The following is a 20,606-nucleotide window of genomic DNA, read 5'->3' on the forward strand; positions in this document are numbered from 1 at the left end:
GACTCTAGATATTGGCAGACAAGTCAGACTAAAGCAAATGATTGCTCTAAGGTAGTTGCCCACAAGAACTCCCACAGACCTCAGTGCTTGAACATCTTTGTAACGTTCCCTGCCTTCTCATTCATTCATTTATACACTCATTCATTCATTCACTCATTCATTGTCTCACTCACTCAACTTTATGAGTATTGACGCTGTGCTAGGAACCATGCCAGATAACAGAAATATAATGGTGCCAGAAACTCAAGGAGTTATGCAAAAGTGGGCTTGCTGTAAAACGGCACACAGAGAAAAGTATGAAACCGGAACTTCAGGCATTGGACTCATGGCAGCAGATGATTACCTTTGATGCTTGCTTCTGAGAGCTTAAAGGAGTCAATTTGTTGAACAGCAATTGTCGCAGCTATAAGGCAACAAAGAAATATTGAAGACAGGCACATATTCAATCATAAAAGACAAATCCAGAACAAAACTACAGATTGGAATTGTTGTTTACTAGAGGTATTTCCTGGAAGCACTTAATAGACCTTAACCATGGCTATCTGATGAAAGGATTTGTTATATTTGTTTGCTTTACCTATAAACAAATCTAAGATTCAACAAAGAACAACAGTACCAAAAGCTGTCATAATTCAGATCCTAGGCAAATAGTAATTTATAATAATTGCTAAGTTGAAATTTATCTTTGAAGTAAAGACTTTCCTGACCATGTGAATGATGCCATTAAGAGAATCATTTAGTCTCCTCAAGAACAGCAAATTGCTTCTCTGTAAACAGGGATTTTGTGTATGTGCTAAAATTGTGCTAATTATAAAATATTCTTATCTTCTTATTAAAACAAAGTCCATATCGCTTAGCTTACTGTCTTTACGTCTCTCAACAGACTTGCTCAAAGCTTGGGCAAAATAATGAAACAAGTTGATATAAAATTTTTTCTATAATCTTTTGCTCACATTGGTTGTCCTTCATTAGAGATTTTATTTAATGTTAAAGGCTATTTAATATTTACCATATAAAACTCTAGAAATATGGAAGGAGATACTTCTTCCAGCATGTTCTAAGTAAATGCATACATTTAATCGAGGAGAAACAGAAAATTCAACCTTCCTGAAAGTACTTTCGCTCTTCAATGACTGCCAAACGGTGGATAAAAGTGGCAAAATGAAAAGTAAAAACAATTTCCCTTTTTTGTCTACAATGTTCACATTATATGTTGTGATTAGTTCTATATAGTTTTATTATCAGAGGTGAGTATTTCCACTGAGTCTTCCTGAGTCTGCCTTTTATAAAATTATAGAATTTGATTACAAAAGTACCCAGGGTCTCATCTCTATTGTGAATAAAAGCCCAGAAATCTTATTGAGTTGGATGCCTGGATTAGAAGAAGAAAGAGATAAAGAGAGAAATGAACACACATACCTTACTATCCCAGAGCATTCCAAAACATAAGATGAAAAAACCCTAAAAAAAAAAAAAAAAAAAAAAAAAAGAATAGATCACGTGCATGGTCTTATCTTTTCCAGAAAAATGAAGCACTGATATGTAATACTATTCTATCACCCAACATGGAAGTTGTTTTCTTGTCTGTCTTCCTACTAGACAGTGGGCTCCTTGAAGGCAAGGACCTTGGGTCACTCCCCAATGCCTGGCATAACACAAGCACTCAAAAATGTGTCGAATGTATAAAGAAGTGAGTGAATAAAATTTTAAATGCATGCTGAGGGGCGCCTGGGTGGCTCAGTCGGTTGAGCACCGACTTCGGCTCAGGTCACGATCTCGCGGTCCGTGAGTTCGAGCCCACGTCGGGCTCTGGGCTGATGACTCAGAGCCTGGAGCCTGCTTCCGATTCTGTGTCTCCCTCTCTCTCTCTGCCCCTCCCCCGTTCATGCTCTGTCTCTCTCTGTCCCAAAAATAAATAAACGTTAAAATAAATAAATAAATAAATAAATAAATAAATGCTGAGATTTCTTTTCCCCTTTGTGTCATCCTACACCCAATACAAATCACTTCCATTTGCCTCTATATCTTAGTCTTTCTTTAGAATAGGCATTAAATAAACATTGACTAAACATTTATGACGGCAGTGGGCATTGAGGTCCAACCCTAAGATCAAACGGAGGACCTTTAGCTGCACCCTTTCCATCAGGTCCACCCTTGGGGAACCCCCGGAAGAGGCTTTCTTGTACCTTGGAATCCTCTTCCCTGTCAGAGCACCCTCAACTGGTGCCTGTTCGCACAGCATATCACCACGGGTCTGCCCTCAACAGAAGCTCCCTAAGCCCGTCACCATTAGGTCCGTGCTTTCGAGGTTTGCCCTCTGTCCTACCACTGAAAACACTCACCAGTATGGTAACATAGGTGGAAAACCACTTGCTTTTAGAAGACGTTATTAGCGTCTGCTATGTGCCAGGCACTGTGCTAAGAGCTAACTTATGCCATCTCATCTTCACATCTACTTTATGATACAGGTAATGATATTATCCCTGTTTAACAGATGAAAGAATGGAAAGAGAGATTAAATAATTTGTTTTTAGTGGTCACAGTTGATAACGTGACATATTTGAGCTGAGACCTACTTAAGTACAGAGCTCAAATGTTTAACCACCACCTTCCCGAATCATTGTCCAGAGGGGACCAGCAAATTTTCGTCAAACCAGGATTAAAGGCTCTCTTCCAGACTCATCAAATCCTAAAGATTACTTTGTCTACCTCCTCTCTGACCACTCTCTGGTTGTGGAATGTAAAACCCATGCTTTGCAGCAGGGGTAGGCCAACTTTTTCTGGAAAGAGCCAGAGAGGACATGTTTTAGGCTTTGCAGGTCATACGATCGCAACTGCTCAGCTTTGCCAGTATAAAGAAAGCAGCCGCAGACCGTATCTAAAAACACTGTTGTGGCTGTCTTCCAATAAAACTTTATTTACAAAAACAGAGCTGGCTACGGTTTGCCAGCTCTTGCTCTGTCATGCTCTAGAGACTTCCTTTGCACCATGCAGAGTCAACAATCACTCTTGATTTCTTTCCCTTTCCCTGTGTGCTTTTGCAGAGAGGTCTGCCCAAGAGAAAGGGGACTGAGTCAGCAGCAAGAGGGATTAACGTTAGCTATATGAACTCAAACAGATTTCAAATCCTGGGATGGAGGGGTGCCTGGGTGACTTCAGTCGGTTGCGTCCGACTTCGGCTTGGGTTGTGATCTCATGGTTCACGAGTTCGAGCCCCGCATCGGGCTCTGTGCTGACGGCTCAGAGCCTGGAACCTGCTTCAGATTCTGTGTCTCTCTCTCTCTCTCTGCTCCTCTGCCACTCACGCTCTGTCTCTCTCTCAAAAATTAAAATCCTGGGATGGATTACTGAAGAAGTCTAATATTCTGCTTCAGTATAAGAATAACTCTTGGAAAATATGGATCCTTTTGCTTGTTTGTTTTCTTTTTTTTTTTTAACGTTTATTTATTTTTGAGACAGAGAGAGACAGAGTATGAACAGGGGAGGGGCAGAGAGAGAGGGAGACACAGAATCTGAAATGGGCTCCAGGCTCTGAGCTGTCAGCACAGAGCCTGATGCGGGGCTTGAAATCACGGACCGTGAGATCATGACCTGAGCCGAAGTCGGACGCTTAACTGACTGAGCCACCCAGGTGCCCCTGTTTGTTTGTTTTCTATTCACTGTTGCCAGGCAGTGTTGGTTTACAGACCTGGTGGGGCCGGGAGAGGAGATAGCCTCCAGAGTGGTATTACCAACCTCAGTTCTCTATAATCATTCCCATCACCTGATGATATAAGAAGTTATTCTTATTGTTCTTACCTGGAATGCATTGAGTAATGCAAAAATAACATGCCAAGCCAGATTCCGGTTGTCCACTATTGTTCCTATGCCAAAGCCCCAGGTGAGGCCCAGCAGAGGGGTCAGGATGAGGAGGCTCTTCCCCATGCGGACAATAGTGGCCTTGTTGTCCTGACTCGGCCTTTCTCCAACAGTGGGCCTCCAGAGCTTTGTGAGAACTAATAGCACCACAACCAAATTCACAGCCACAATAGTCAGTGCAGGAACAGCAAAGGCCAAGAGGGGTTTGCTCTTATCAGACCAATTAAGCCAACACACGTCTTTCCTTTCGTAGCCATTGCCAGGTTGCGTGACGGCAATGGTGATGACAGATATGATGAGAGGGCACCCATAGCCCAGGCAGAACCCGAAAGCCATCATCAAATGCAGGCCCATGTGATGGAACACAAAGAGGATCCGATAAGCTAGCAGGATGCCAAGCATGAGCATCCAAAAGAACAAGGAGAGGTAGAAAAAGTGCATAAAAAACACTGCAGCTATGCAGACTCCAGAAAAGCTTACTGTGGAGTCTGCAGTGGCAGCAACGACAAACCAAACATCAGCAATCAGGAGGCACAAGGCTATGTTCACCATGCAAATATGGCGCGTGTAGGAAGTTTGGTTTTTCTTGACCTGCTTCCAAAATAGAGCTTCAAAGATTAGGCATAAGGTGAGACTTCCGATGGAGATGCCCAGTCCCACAAAAGTGATCCATTTCACAAAGGGGATGATGGCAGGGGGGACAAAGGGTGACATCAGTATGGAGAAGGAGGTCAGGTGAGTACATTGGCACGTCACCGTGTCTGGAGTTTCATTCACTAGGTGGCAGCCCGCATTGTTCCATTGCAAATGCCTGAAATCCCAAAACACACAGTGAGGCTGGCTCAGATTTGACTCTGTCTTGGGAAAAACCAGGAAAATTTCATTTATGGAATAGTTTTGGATAACCGTGGATATCACTGGCCCATTGACCTGAGCATTTCCATTTTTGGCAATGGATAGAATATTCCCCAGGGTCAATGAGGCCATGCTGATAATAGTTTCTGGAAAGGACCACTGGAATTGGTCTGACCCAATTAACACATGGCCTCTGATGGGAATGGAAGTATTTGGGGGGAGTATTTTAGCCTCATAGCTGTAACCCATCTCAGGTTGGCTTTGGGACCCTGGAATCCCTCTCCAGTGAATGAATTCCCGAGAGAAACTCAGGGGCAGAGCTGTCGAAGGTACGAGGCTGCTGATGTTTTCCAGTGTCTCCAGTAATCGTGAGCTGGCATCCTGTTCTTCCCGCAGTAACACCGTCCAGTTGGTTACTGATGCTGAATTAAGGATGTGGTCAGCAATACTGATGACATCCTGAAATACAAGGATGAAAGTCGGTTTGCATTTTGAATAAGCAGTTCAGAGGACTAAGAGCAGAGAGTCATTAGAATATTAAGTATACTACAATTGCGGGGGCACCTGGGTGGCTCAGTCGGTTGAGCGTCCGGCCTCAGCTCAGGTCATGATCTCACGGTTTGTGAGTTCGAGCCCCGCATCGGGCTCTGTGCTGTCAGCTCAGATCCCGGAGCCTGCTTCGGATTCTGTGTCACCTTCTCTCTCTGCCCCTCCCCCACTCGTGCTCTGCCTCTTTCTGTCTCTCAAAAATAAATAAATGCAAAAAAAAAAAAATTTTTTTTTCAAAAAGTATAGTACAAATGTCCAGAGAGTTGACTCGGTTGAGGACCACATTCAAATTCATCAGCAATAATCAGCTTAGTTGCTCTGCACGGTGGAAGCTTTGGGTTAAGAAACATGGGTCAGCAGAATCATATAAGTCTCAGAGTGATCTCCCCAGGGCATTCATATGCACACTGGGGATCCAGCATGGCTGACAAAGAATCCTGTGATGTGGGTTGCAGCAGGGCCCATTTCTGTCCTCAGAGATGACCAACATGGCTGCCTTATTAATAGTTCAGCTGAGGCTCAAGGAGTAAGACGTTATTTTGAACTGCTCTCCAACATTATGTTTCTTTTGCTAACATCAGAAGTTCTAAATTCATGTCATGGACGTTCAAGTTTTAATCCATGTGTGTTTATGACCATTTAATAGAAGAGAATATAAAGTAAAAATCCTTAAAAACTGGACAAGCAACCAAGAAGCGTGGAATTGTTGTGGGTTTTAAGTGTCAGTCTTAGTTTAAGAGATTCCTTTTCCTAACAAGCCCTTGAAAGGTGGACCGTGTCTCTGGCTTATGGCTCAGGTTCCCAGGCATTGTCAACGCCCCAGGCGTTGTCACTCTGACTGAGTCTCACCCTAAATGAGCCCTCTGTGGCTTCTTGCCCTGAGTCCCATAGCATGCTTCTTGTACTGCCCCTTGGAACCTCTGCCTTCTTTTGGTTTCTGTTTGCCTGCTCTGTGCTCTTCATTTTATTTTTAAATTTTTTGTGTTGTTTTGTTTTAGCTGGCTTCTAGTAAACAGCACAAAACCAGGCTTTAAGAAAAAATTTTTTGGGCATCTTTCCTTTGATTCAGGGAGTTTAGCCTATTTATATTTAATGTCATCTCTGACATATCCATTCTATAATCCAGTTGTGTAAAATATTATGTACTTTAACATACACAATGCATGTATCCAAAATGGTTGGAAGGACATTCAGTTAAGAAATATTTATTGAGTACCTTCTATGTGCTACTTGTCATTTTGTCATTTTCTAGGCACTGAGGTGATACCTGAAATGTAAGCAATGGCTATTCTAGGGTGACCAGATTACATATCTTTATTATTATTTTTTGCCTATTTGCATTTCTTAGTAAGCAAGTTTTACTTGCATAAATTTTAAGCTATTTTTTATTTGTTTGTTTGTTTGTTTGTTTTTGAGACAGAGAGCATGTGCACGCTCGAAGGGGAGGGGCAGAAGGAGAGGAAGAGAGAGAGAACCTAAGCAGGTTCCATGCCCAGCCTAGTGCTTGATATGGGGCTCGATCTCACAACCATGAGATCATGACCTGAGCCAAATCAAGGGTCAGACACTTAACCGACTGAGCCTCTCAGGTGCCCCTAAACTAATTTTTAAATATCGAAACTAGGGGTGCCTGGGTGGCTCAGTCGGTTAAGCGTCCGACTTCAGCTCAGGTCACGATCTCGCGGTCCGTGAGTTCGAGCCCACATCGGGCTCTGGGCTGATGGCTCAGAGCCTGGAGCCTGCTTCTGATTCTGTGTCTCCCTCTCTCTCTGCCCCTCCCCCGTTCATGCTCTGTCTCTCTCTGTCTCAAAAATAAGTAAACGTTAAAAAAAAAAAAAAATTAAATATCCAAACTAAACCTTGAATTCCCCGGTCAAAATGAGGGAGTTCTTAAAATACATACTACTAAAATTAGAGCTTTTAGCCACAGGAAATATAACTGCAGAGACAGGAGAAAGCTGGCACCTATGCCACACAGTGGAGAAGCTCATTCCTTCCTCTAAGCCTGCCTAGAGGCAGCCCCTCTTTGAACTCACATAATCAATCCCGTGACTTCATTGTACACTGTGGAGGAAGCAGTAAAGCTCATACAAAGACTGTTACATGACTCTTCAGTCTTTTTTTCCCAAAGGTTATTTTGAGAGAGACAGAGAGGGAGAGAGAGAGAGAACACGAATGGGGAAAGGGCAGAGAGAGAGGAGCGAGAAAATTTCAAGCAGGCTCCACACCATCAGCACAGAGCCTGATGTGGGGTCTGAGAGATTGTGACCTGAGCCAGAATCAAGAATCCACCCTCTTTGGTCTTTTTCAATGGTGCGTCTTCAACTCAGGCTTTTATCATTCTTCCTAAGAGACGGAGCACACCTAAGGTGAATTCTTAGGATCCTAGGTGACTCGTCAGTTAAGTGTCCCATTCTTGGTTTAGGCTCAGGTCATGATCTCACAGTTAAGGAGACCATGTCCCACATCAGGGATTCTTTCTTTCCCTTTCTCTCTCTCTCTCTCTCTCTCTCCCTCCCCAACCTCTCGGGATAAATAAATAAACTTAAAAAAAAAAATACAGTGAGTTCTTCTAGCACAGGCAGACCATACCTCCATGGTTGAATTGGACACCTTGAAATGACTTGACAGTGACAGAGACAAGACGTTGTCCAGAATGGACACCACTGAAGCCAGATTGCCAGCTGTAGTTGATGGGTTTTGCCGAATGACGACTGAAAGATTTCTCACCAAGGATGACACAGCTGCCTCAGTGGCATTGCCTGCGATCACACTGAAATTCTAGGAATAAAAAGGGTTAAGTTCTAGAGAACAACAAAATGCTTGTGTTTCATATACATTTTTACCCTGATTATACAGAAACTGATATTCAGTGAGATTTGGTGACTTTCCAAACTACACAGCGGGAAGTGGAAAGGTAGGCTCTACTGGCACTAAGTCCTATGTTATATCCACCATACGATGCCAAGAAATCCTTGTGGGATGAGAAGACAAAAGGACATATGTGGAGATAGGACTACACTTTGTCATTGGATTAGGAGTTTTGCTTCTTCCTTCAGGCTCCCCTCTGCCTTCACTACACTGAGCTAGCTTGAAAGGCAGCCAAGAAGGGATATTCCTTTCCGTTCAAAGTCAACCCAGGAATCAGATCCCATCTGTTTTCCTTTTTGCTCTCCTCAACTGACAGTGCTGTTCTCTACTCAGAGCACCTGGGATCTGCCTGCCCTCACACTTGGAGGGGACTAGTCCCAGCTACGGTCCCTGTCTGGAACCGATGTAGAGAAGGCAAGAACAAGGATAGACTCCAGAAGCCATCTGGTCCAATCTCCCTCCCCAGTTTACAGATGAGAAAACTCAGAAAGGAAGCAGTAAACTTTCTATAGTCTTCTGAGAAAGATCATTCTGAGTTTCATCTACAATAGCAGGGTCTCTGGCTGGGAGATAAGTTCTGCTCAGTATGGACATCTATTTGCAAAATAGTGTCTGTGAACTGATCTCAGAGTCCCTTCTTTCTTTTTCTTGAGTTCTAATCCCTTGCCATCTGCTTCCATCTTTCTATCCACCTTGCCTTAAGGACCTGAAGCTTTCTAAGGAAACTTCATGTGGAGGTCATAGTCCAGGATTGGATATCAAGTGATCACGTTTTTAGTTCAGTGCTATTGCTACCAGAGGGACCATTAGCCTCTTAGTCTTTCAATTCCTGATGAACAAAAACGGGTTGATAAGCCAGATGGCCCTTGAGATCCATTGCAGCTCTGTCATTGTATATGGTTTACCCCTGGCTGACCCACTCCCTGCCCAGGTTTCTGATGTGTGATCCTCTCACTTGTTCTGAGTTTACAGCTTCTGACTCACACCTTCACTTAGATCTTTGATTCCCCGGCTTTCTGGACTTCTAAGGCCAGCTTAGTTGCTGTTTTGCTATCTTAGAACTCTTCAGCATTGACTCATTCATCTGTAGCACCCTCCCCACTAGAAACATCAACTCTGACTTGTTCTGACTCTCTCAGCTTCCACCTGGACTCTGCTACCCATGCCCACACTCCCTGGGGTTGCCAGGCTCTGATAACACCCTCGACCTCTGTGCACTAACCACTGAGACAAACTGATATATTATCTACCGCCTAGCCCACGCTCACTGGGGGATGCCCACTGTGAAATTCAAAACACGAGACAGACACGCTTCACCTTCTTCAGTTTGTCCAGCTGAGAGTGTACACATGTCTCCCTGAGGACCTGCCACCCAGAGGGCTGGCACCTGGCTGTAATGTTTCCAGTGTAGTCGCTGCTACAGGGAAGAGTGTACTCGTCATTCCCGGACCCAAATCCAAAGACAATGCTGTTACACTGGGCTGGGAAAAAAATGGAAACAGAGAGGAAAAGTGTCTAAATATTCCGGCGTACCGTATAAACCATACGGCAGTGTTTTAGAAGTCATATTTTCAGAGACAAAACCCAGGCAAAATTCAGGAGTAGAAATCTGTCCTTGATGCCCAGCTTCAGCCTTGTCAGTACCCTTTTGTCCTTTCTGGTGCCTTCCCCAAGGCTGGCTGGTGTCTGATCTGTGCCAGCACTCTTGCTTTTGATGGGCTATCAGCTAGTAAGCCGCAGGTGGAAATTAGACAGGGTGCAATCACTCTCAGGAAAGAGTTTCAGTCTGCAAGGAAGTGTCAGAAAATCAGAAACTCTTCCAGGAGCGAGGGAACAAAGTAGTAATGATACGGTTGAAAGAGGAGCAGTTGCCATGGTAGGGTGGCACGTGTGTTCCTTTGAAAGCTTCTCACATTGTGACCAGTCACGAGTTTCAGTCGTTTCCACCACAGCCTGCTGAAAAGCCCATCTTCCACAGTGTCTGCCCTGGGAACTGGAGACCAGATCGCACCGAAATAGTCCACTGAAGCTGAGTTTCATCATGGTGACGGGGGAAAGGCTGACTGTGTCTATGGAAAGTCAGTCTTAGAACAATCCTGTATCAGAAACATTTCCAGTCTACTCCCCGAAGACACAAGTAAGCGACTAATTAAGGGACTCCCGTAACCTGAGCCAGGGAAGGGAATTGGGTAGTACCTTTTCCAAATACTCTGAAAGAGCCGTCTTCTAGTGGGAACAGCTTGCGAAGGCCTGCCTTCACCTTCTCAGCCACCTGTTCGATGGCTGACAGCAGCTCAGATGTGCTGCTGGAACCCACAACTTCAAACCCAGCAATGATGCTTCCATCCCTATAATGACTATGTGGAAAGAAAAATGAGATTCATTCAGTCACGCGGGGCCTGCTGTGTGTATGCACGGCATTGGGTCCACAGGAACACATCAAACAGATTTGGTCCCTGCCTTCATGAAGCTTACATTCTAGTGGAGAAGACAAGGCAAATAGGGAACAAGTGACCAGCATACATAAACAATTATACATAATTTATATAACATAAAAATATACATATATATATATATATATATATAATATATACATTTAGTTAAGTGTTATGAGAGACAGGTGCAATGATAAGAATAGCAGGTGGAGGGGCACCTGGGTGCTCAGCTGACTGAGGGTCTGACTCTTGATTTCAGCTCAGGTCATGATCCCCGGGTCATGGGATCAAGCCCTGAAGCTGGCTTCGTGCTGAGTATGGAGCCTGCTTGAGATGCTCTCTCTCCCTCTGCCCCTCTCCCCTGCTCGTGTGTTCTCTCTCTTTCCAGAATAAAATAAAATAAAATAAAATAAAATAAAATAAAATTGCTTTAAAAAATAAGAATAGCAGGTAGAGATGAGGCTCACTTTAAATAAGGCTGGGTAGAAAAGGCTTTTCTGTGCAGAGAGTCTCTGAAGCTGAGGCCCAAATGATGAGAAGAAAAGCTAGTATTGCAAAGAACATCGATGTAGCGTGTCAGCAGGTGTGAAGGCCCGCATGCAGGAAAATGTCTATGAGTGGGATACATTGAAAGACTAGCTTCCAGGGGTGCCTGGGTGGCTCGGTCAGTTAAGCATCTGACTTCGGCTCAGGTCACGATCTCACTGGTCCCAGGGTTGAGCCCTGAGTCAGGCTTTGTGCTGACAGCTCAGAGCCTGGAGCCTGTTTCAGATTCTGTGTCTACCTCTCTCTCTGCTCTTCCCCCGCTTGCTCTCTCTCTCTCTCTCTTTCTCTCTCAAAAATAAATAAACATTAAAAACAATAAAAAAAAAAATAAAGTCTAGCTGCTAGGTCAAGAACCGAAGTTGCTTCTCAATGTGCAAATTCTTCAACGTAGGTTTCAAATATCCAGGGAGAATACATTGGGTTCAACAAAATCAGTATAAGTTAGAAGACAAAAATTAATTAATTACCTAATTAACTAATTCTAGCATAACTAAGTTTTCAGTGAGCAGGAGAGAAATGGTAGAAGATGATATTAGATAAGCAGCCAAGAGCCAGATCGAATAGGGCCTTAGAGTTTGAATTTTATTTTTTATTAAAAGGTTTTATTCTTTAGTAAAAGTCAGTGGTATGCTCAGGTTTATTGCTGAAGAGCATCACTCTGGCTGCTGCATAGAATGGACTGAAGAAAGGGAAGCGGGGAAACAGGAGGACCCATTAGGAAAGAGGTGATGGTGGCTTGAACTTGGGTGCGGTGTATGTGGAGAGAAATGGCCAGGTTGTACTTGAAGACTGAGCCACTGGAATTGCTAAGGATGCTGGGAATGGAGAAAAGAACCGGTCAAGAATGACTCTAAGGGATAGAAAAAACAAATTGCGGCGCATTCATACAATGGAATAACACTTGGCAATAGAAAGGAGGCAGGCCCTGACACTCAGAAAAACAAGAATGACCCTCGAAGACATTATGCTGAGGGAAAGAAGTCAGACACACAAAACAATTACACATTGGGTGATTCCATTTGTATGAAGTTCTAGAATAGACAAAACTAGCCTATGATGATAGAAAAATGAGCAGTGGTTATTTCTAGTGGCAGGTGGGGCATCGAATTGGCTAGAAAGAGGCACAAGGGAACTTTCGGGGTGATGAAAATGTTCTCTTATTAAAAGGTGGCTGATGCAAGCATTCGTCAAAGCTTATTCAACCGCACACATGAGGTTTGAGAGTATCACTGTACATAATTATATCTCAGTAAAAAATGATTACAAAGGATGACTCCAAGTTTGGGTCTCTGCAACTGGAAGACTAGCACCGCTGTAACTGAGATGGGCATGATAGCAGGAGAAGTAGGTTAAAGGTTCTGAGAAGAAAAGTTGGAGGACCCCTGTTTTGGACACATTATATGTGACGTGCCTGCTAGAACATCAAGTGGAGATGCTAACAGGCAATTGGATATTTGGGTTTGGACTTTATGAGAAGAGCCAAGCTCAAGTAATAAATTTAGAAGCCACCAGCATACACATGGTGTTCGAAGTCATGAAAACAAGTGAGATCACATATATTAAGTTAATCCTGCAATAATTCCATGAGGTACACATTGTATTAGCCCCATTATGTAGATGAGTGAGCTGGAATCCTAAAGAGAAGTTGGGTCAAGCAATTATTAGTTATTAACTGATACTCCAAATATCAAATTCTTAATCACTACACCGAACTACCACTCACAATGTATGAATAAATCCAAATATTCTTTTAGGTAGTGGGAATCACAATGTCTTTGCATCAATATGGTTCTTCTATCAAGAAAACATTGTTTACAAAATATTTTCCTGCCTATTATTTCATTTGATTTAATGAAGCTAAATCAGATTCCACATGTATTAACAGTACTGTTTAACAGAGAAGTAAATTGAGACACTAAGAAATTAAGATTTACTTTAAATCATATATATAAAGAGTGAAACCTAAATAATAGTATTTTATAGACTTATGCCTACTTTAGCTTTGATTTTTTTCTACAAATTATTGGAGACAGCTTATAAGACATTTGGAATGGAATATACATAGGAAATACAAATGGAGGGGCACCTGGGTGGTTCAGTCAGTTAAGCGTCCAGTTTCAGCTCAGGTCATGATCTCACAGTTCATGAGTTCAAGCCTCACATCAGGCTCTGTGGTGACAGCTCAGAGGTTGGAGCCTGCCTACATATTCTGTGTCTCCCTCTCTCTCTCTACCCCTTCCTGACTCACACTCTGTCTCTCTCTAAAAAATAAACATTGAAAAAAAAATTTTTTTTGAAGAAATATAAATGGAAAGCCAGGACCAAGGTAAAGAAAAATATGAATATTGAAGACAAAAATTACTGATTAAGTTTCAAGTTTGTCTATGCATTCAGTGACTGCAAAGTCAGAAGGAAAATATGATTCATTGTATAGACGTTAGTATAAGAAAAAAACGTTAGTATAAGAAAAAAGAAGGGGCACATGGGAGGCTCATTTAGTTAAGCGTCCAACTTCAGCTCAGGTCGTGATCTGGCGGTTTGTGAGTTTGAGCCCCGCATCAGGCTCTGTGCTGACAGCTCAGAGCCTGGAGCCTGCTTCAGATTCTGTGTCTCCCTCTTTCTGTGCCCCTCTCCCACTCACATTCTGTCTCTCTCTCCTTCAGAAATAAATAAACATTAAAAAAAGAAAGAAAGAAAAAAGAAGCAGTGTCCTTCCTAGTGCTGAATTTTAAAGAAAATTATTCACATGGGCCCTTATATAAGAACATGGGATATCTGGAAGGATAATATCCAGGACCGCATATTGATGACAAATGCTGTTGAAAATTTCCTATAGCTATTCTTTAAGTTAACTGTGAAAAAAAAAAAAAATATATATATATATATATGAAGTCAAGTTCTCTGACCTCTAAGCCACTTCCTCTAGCCAGCAGATTATAAATAGTTAGTAATCAATGTACACATGGCTAACTAACCATATAACTTTTGGAATGAAAGCATAAACAAAAAGATAATTTACTAAATATCTCTTTATTTGCTGTAGACAATGCCTACTGGGTTATGAGTTATGGTGCACACATGATACCTGCAGAAAAATATAATGGCTCGCCGTAGGCTGCCCCCACGGGTCCCAGTTATACAGCTTTGTACCATATCTCCCTGTGCTTAGGACAGAGAAAAACCATCCCTCTGCAACCCATAACCCTCATCTCCACCCCTCATCCTGTTCCATACGTGCACACCACGATCTCCTGCTTCATCCTAAGTTCTCCCACTGTGGGTTTGCAGTTCCAATCTCTAATCTATAGCTTGGAGAGCGCCATTCAATATTTAAGTTTCCTCTTCTGACATTTAAAAGCATTACAGACTTTTGTCTAGTTTTAGTAAGAATACTAGAAAGACCAGTTCTGCCCTATTTTCTGTCAAGGTCATTTGGGAACCTAGCACTAGGAATTCTGCAGGATGGTGCACAATTCTGAGGATGCCCTTCTAAGGCCATTGTGTTACTTACCGAAATTGGGTGACATGAACCGACTCAAAATCTTGAATTCTTTTGAGTGCTTCTTTAAGCTTACAAACAGAAAAAAGGGTGACATGTTGATCTTTGCCCCCATTCGAGGAAGATATTTAAGCAAAAAACTGATGGAGATAATAAATAAACCAACAGAACCACTGAGCAAAGAGATACTACAAGAGGTACTTGCTATTATACAAATATAGTTCAAATGGCACTTGAGAATGTACACACACACACACACACACACACACGAGTCACGCCATTTATTTTTTAGTTTGCTAATAAAGATGGAAGAACCAATTTGTTATAAGGGGGGATTGGGTGCCAGATAACACAAATTTACCCCCGAAATGTATGTTTTCTCCCTCATAAAAATACGACATGAATTTCCATATGCATTGAAACTGAATCTATTGGAAAGTATCTGTGTATGTCTTCAGTGAAAATCACATCTGAACCATCATCCGAGGCAGACGGGCACTAACCGAATTTTTGGATGACTTCATTATATAGTCCAGAATTTTTCTCAATAATTCTATTTAGCCTCTAACAAGAGAAGCTTCCTTCTGGAACAAATCACAGATGCTGACAATTGAGCCTAGATCATGAAAATTTTCTTTTGACAAATAAAAAAACAGAAAACAATCAAGAAGACTCGGTAGGATATGACTCACATAAATGAGCAAAAGTGAACACAAGAGAAATGGAACGAAGTCAATTACTAAAACTCTCCCAGAAAGAGAATGTTCAATGTACGTCAGTTGTGAGCTATGTGATTAACTGTTCTGTAATAACTCATTGAATGTGAATGATTAAGAATATGCATTAAATAAACACGCGGAATTGAAAACACTTGAACTTATGTTTAGCCAACAATTTCTTATGTAATAAGCAGAAAGTGCTTACTTGAATTTCAATTCCAGTTGTATACTTGGAATATGAAGGAGAAGATGAATTCAAAAGGTCTTTGGTAAATTGTTCATTGATTTTGAAAGTGCCCCAAACCTCTACGGGAAATAAAAAGAGGTTGTGGATATAAAAATTATTCGCTTGAATTTATGACAGCATAAAATTACAGAAGTACATTTGGAGCCCATCTATTTAACAGCAGTATTTCAATTTCTTTTTGTAATGAATGTTCACCTAAAATAATATAGGAAGTATACATAAAACTAGATATTCAACCGTGAATTTGTAACGTAACAGGAAAGTGCTGGTGATCAAGACAACTTTATAAGTAGGTAAACGTGTGGCCACCATGTGTGGTTTAAAAAAAAAAAAAAAAAAGCAGTCACTTAACCCTGAAATATATGCCCATCTAGGCATTGAACTTAAATACTGTCCACATTAAAAATTAAAAAACAAAACAAAACAATAAAACACTACTTGCTATCTCTAGCATATGCTTGTTTACCCATCGCTGGTACATTTTTGTTCAGGGACAAGTTGTTGCCCATTTTTATATGGATAAATACCATTTATCCTTCATTAAGGACCTAGTGAAATGTACCTCCTGTGCAAGCCGTCCCTTGATCCCCAGTTGCAAAGATTCTTTCCTTCTTCTAAATTCCTACAGTCCTTTGTTCGTACCCCCTTTACAACCTCTTGTACAGACATATCTATTTGTGAGCATTTCTCACATTTATATGTCCCTGCTCCACTTTGGGAAGACCTTTGTGAGTGTAATCCCTGTCTCATCCATGGTTGTCTCTCTTCAAGATGGAATAGACACAGACCACCCTTCAAACGGTAGACTTTCATTCAAATTCGTTGAAGAAAATATATTATCTTCTTTCTTGTATTGTAGCCTAACCTCCCCAACTAGCCTTCTAATTCATACATAGAGAGAAGTGCTTCATTGTGTCCTCCCAGAATTTGCCTCTGATCCGGGTATAAAGATGGTGTTTCATAAATATGCATTGCCTTCGTGAATTGGCATCGTCCTGGGAAGGGGAGCGAGAAATGTCCAGAAGATCTGGGCTATTTCAGTTTTTCCTTCACTCTTTGCTCAGCTCTGCCCAAATCCAAAGCTTCAAGATAACTGGAGTAATCTCTGAGGAAACTTTTTAAAGACCTTCAAGCCCTGAAGCCCATGTCATTTGGCTCACCTCATCACCCACTGAACATAAACCTAAGGCGACAGCTCACTCAGCTTCCACTGGTTTCCTAAAACGGACTTCTAATTTCTTGTTTTGTTTGGTAATGCATTCAGTACACCTACCTGTTGGCAGTTTTCAACATGTATTTCAATATAACCACTATGTGCTCCTCCCTGCTCTCACACCTCTAGACTTCCCTTTTCTGAAAGCTGATGTTGGCAAAAGAAACGAAAGAAGGCAGGAAAGAAAATCATTTACTCAAGCAGCTCCCCTACTTGGGATTTCAGTGCATCTCCCTAAATCTCAATAAAATCAGAGAATTGCAGAGCTCAGCTAGATGAACCTCAGGGTTGAACTGATGCTGAAATATCAACTTGCATGTCTGAATTTTCTGCAATTAGGATGTTCTCACTGTGTGCAGTTAAGCCTAGTGGGGTATACTGTTACCACCTGTTGATGACCCTGCAAACACTAGCTCTGCTAGTGGAATACATGGGTGAAGAGCTAGGGTTCCCTCTCCATGGCTTGTTGGGTGCCGGGGTGCAGGCCTGGAGCTCTCCTCCCAGCACCCTGATGCGCTTACTTGCTCTCTCACAGAAACTGAGGCTCTGGCTGAGGTTGTTGAGATGACAGTCACAGCTCTGGAGGGCTCCGGCCGTGTGAAGGTAGCATTTCTGGGGATCAAGGCATGAGGGAGGGAACCAGGAATAGCCGTCCTCACAGGAACACTGCAGGACCCCATTCTGGCGCCCACAGTCTGCACAGAAAACAGAGCTTGGTCTCGCGGGGTCTGATTTATCAATTGACTAGCGTTGAGTTCTCATCCTTGTTTCTGACTTAGAGTCTGAACCCAGTGTTTCCCACCAAAAGCCAGAAGGATAAAACTAGGATGGCAATGTGTTTAAGGTAAGGAAACGTCCAACTCAATAGATTCTGAGGCTGATATCAAACACCTGGCAAACATAAATCAAGTGGCTGGGTCTAGCATCCAAAGGAAGGATGAATGCCCAGTAGATGGCCCTTGGAATGGCAAAGAGAAGCAAAAGAGGGTATATAAACCTGATAGTTATTTAAGAGTTCTAGAAGGTATTTCTCCACTACTTCATTGCAGGCTCCTCTTATCTACCTAACACCGTTTTTAGGTAGGTCCCTTAAGCAAGATGGCAAACACCGAGAGACATTTTTGAGAGTCATGAGGAAAAATTCCATCAGCCAATTCTGTAGTCTCAGTTCCTACTAACTGACCTAAAATGCCCCATCAAAAGGCATTCCTTTATAATAGACAAAAAACTGGAACAAAGTCACCAGACATCTTTGTGAAAATATGCATGATGATATGCAGTGAATGATTCTTTAATTTTGCCATGTGTCAGAACCACCTGGAGGGTCTCATCCCAAAGTTTCTGATTCAGTAAGTCTGGGATGGGGCCAAGGATTTGCATTTCTATTAAGTCCCCTGATAATGCTGCTGCTGCTAATCTGGGCACCATATTTTGACAACTACTGCTTTAGACAAATCGTTTAACATCTCTGAACCCCAGCGTTGTGGTCATTAGTGCTGTTTGTCAATTAGTTCTTGCTCTTTTCCAGGCACATACTAAGATTACATATCTTGCCCCCACCCCCTCCCCTTCCCCGAGGTTGAATGGAACCATGAAACCAGTTTTGGCCACTAAATTGTGAGCAGAACTAATGTGTGTCACTTCTGAGGTGGAGAATTCAACTGCCAATGTGAAACCCTCTATTTTTCCATTTCTTTTTGGCTCAAACTGGGTACATTTGAGGTAGTTTCTGATTGATTAGCCTGGATTCCCAAGTGACACAAACACAACCATGCTGCCAAACTGCAGTAGAGATATAGCGTGAAGAAGAAAGAACGCATGTATTCTTTCAAGCCATAGATATGGTGGGGGTGGTTGTCTCCATAGCATAACCTAACCTATCCTGACTGATACACTTCCCCATTTCTACTCCCAGTTCCCAGGGGGGAGATTTACATGTGGTGGCCTTTGCTCTGATAATCTTCATTGGTTCATGTAACCATAACAATGGAGGGTTCAAAAGCTTCAGAAAATTCTTCAAGTGTCTCTTCTCCTTGGAATCTCTGTAGGCCACCTGAAGCAGCAGCTCATATTCCTGGACTGAGCCTAAAGAGAGGAAGAGAGTCAGGAGTCTCCTCTTTCAGCCTGAGAGACAAATATTGTCAAGGAAACCACCATGAAGCAACCATCACATGTAGTCTGGGGGGTCACAGGCTAGGCCACAAAGCTTGTTACTGACATCTGCCCGTCCAGACATTAAGTGCAAATGAGCGTCCAGAGCAAACACTTGCAGACAGTCCCACATGTGAGTGATATATGTCTATCCCCCCACCTCTGCTCAGGCAGCTGCTCCCACTCTCCCTGACCCACCCTGGCCTCCCCCTGCTGACTTTACACAGTTCATCAGGACACGTCCAAGGTCACGTTTCAGGGATCAAGACCCAAGGGAGAAGATGGGAGAAAATCCGAGTCACTCTTCCTTCTTACTCTCCCAGCTCTGGGCTCCTTGAAGTATCTCTGGCATAAAACCCCCAGTCTCACACTTAGCAAAGAGCCCTTTTTTCTCCTGGGAAGAGGTTCCAGCAATTAGCCAAGTTTGAGTACCTTGTGTGATGTGCAAAAGCCAAACGAAACCAGACCCTACTCAAGTCTGATCAATGCCTTAGCACTGCGGAGCACCTTTTGTTTCCCTAAGGAGAGGCCATTAAGCGTTCTGGGCTCAGAGAGAATATGAGTCCTGTGAGTATTCTCTCACCCAGAACTCATTTAGGCATGTTCACGTGAAAGTTAGTGCTTGATTTCATGAGGTTTCAAGATCCTCCAAAGTTCATCTATGGATCCCAGATTGAGAATGTGAAGGACTTTAGAGAAAAAGGGGGAAAAGGTGAACATCCTTTTATCCTGGGTTTCCTTTGATTTCCACTGGCAGTGAAATCTCTTAGAAGTCTTAGATTTCTCAAGACATCCATGCTTTTTGCAGGGACAGATGAGCTGGGAGCTTCTATGAGACTGTCCCATTTCTTAGGGACCCGGTGGGGATGTCCAAGCAAAAAGGAAGTTTGTAGAGAAAAAAATCAGCAGATCAACCCCTAGACTTTTCAGAAGGCAGGAAGCTGGCTGAGGCTAACATGTTCCAGAACATTTATAAGAGCTTCCTATCTGCCATAACTTCCACCATCTCACTCCATAAAGCCTCAGCCCTGCCTCTTTCTCTCCCCTCCCTTTGTAGGCTGGAGCTTCTGCCCCAGGTTTGGGAGCCACACCAAGTAGAGAGAGCTAAGGGGACTCCTGTTCCCACTGCCCAAGCAGGTAAGAGGTGGGGGAATGGTCAGTGTCAGAGGTTAATGGCACTGGTTCTGGAGCCAGGTTGACTGGGTTTTAATCATTCCATTTGCCCCCTAGCTCTGTTTTTAATTTCACTATCTGTAAAATAAAGATCACCACTGTTCCTAAATGAGAGGGTCAATGTGAGGATTTAATTCGTCTAATGCACTTAAAATAGTGCCTGGCATCTAGTAACAGCTCAATAAATACTAGCTGTATTTTTACTCCGAGGGAAAATGTATTCATGGCATTCCAAATTGAATTTTTATTTCACTTTCTGAAGAATCATAGCCAGCCTTGCATAGTGGTAAGTTCAATGACACCATTAGAACGCTGTTTTATGACAGACCACTGCACGGGGGAAAGGCTTTTGTGTACTGACCCAGGAACCGAACAACCATCTGTGGACATCATTATTTCCAAGAAATATATTTGGTGCTTGAAACATCAGAACGACAAATTAAATTTCAGAACACAACCCATTTCTCAATTGAGAGTTGTACCCACTAAT

The 20,606-nt window shown here is 42.6% G+C and overlaps 1 protein-coding gene across 7 annotated transcripts in view; it reads right to left on the minus strand.

Moving 5' to 3' along the window:
- Positions 1-20,606, minus strand: part of ADGRF1 (adhesion G protein-coupled receptor F1) — a 46,066-nt gene that overhangs the window by 5,470 nt on the left and 19,990 nt on the right. For all 7 annotated transcript variants that reach the window (XM_058734189.1, XM_058734185.1, XM_058734182.1 and 4 more), the window contains 10 exons: positions 18,728-18,877; positions 17,314-17,487; positions 15,538-15,638; positions 14,626-14,684; positions 10,330-10,490; positions 9,451-9,614; positions 7,855-8,043; positions 3,799-5,172; positions 1,420-1,461; positions 344-403 (listed from right to left, as the gene is read on the minus strand). In XM_058734189.1, the coding sequence (XP_058590172.1) occupies positions 344-403; positions 1,420-1,461; positions 3,799-5,172; positions 7,855-8,043; positions 9,451-9,614; positions 10,330-10,490; positions 14,626-14,684; positions 15,538-15,638; positions 17,314-17,487; positions 18,728-18,877 (2,474 nt within the window). The remainder of the gene's footprint in view (positions 1-343; positions 404-1,419; positions 1,462-3,798; positions 5,173-7,854; positions 8,044-9,450; positions 9,615-10,329; positions 10,491-14,625; positions 14,685-15,537; positions 15,639-17,313; positions 17,488-18,727; positions 18,878-20,606) is intronic.

The sequence above is a fragment of the Neofelis nebulosa genome, chromosome 6 (genome assembly GCF_028018385.1).
Source record: "Neofelis nebulosa isolate mNeoNeb1 chromosome 6, mNeoNeb1.pri, whole genome shotgun sequence".
NCBI lineage: Eukaryota > Metazoa > Chordata > Mammalia > Carnivora > Felidae > Neofelis > Neofelis nebulosa.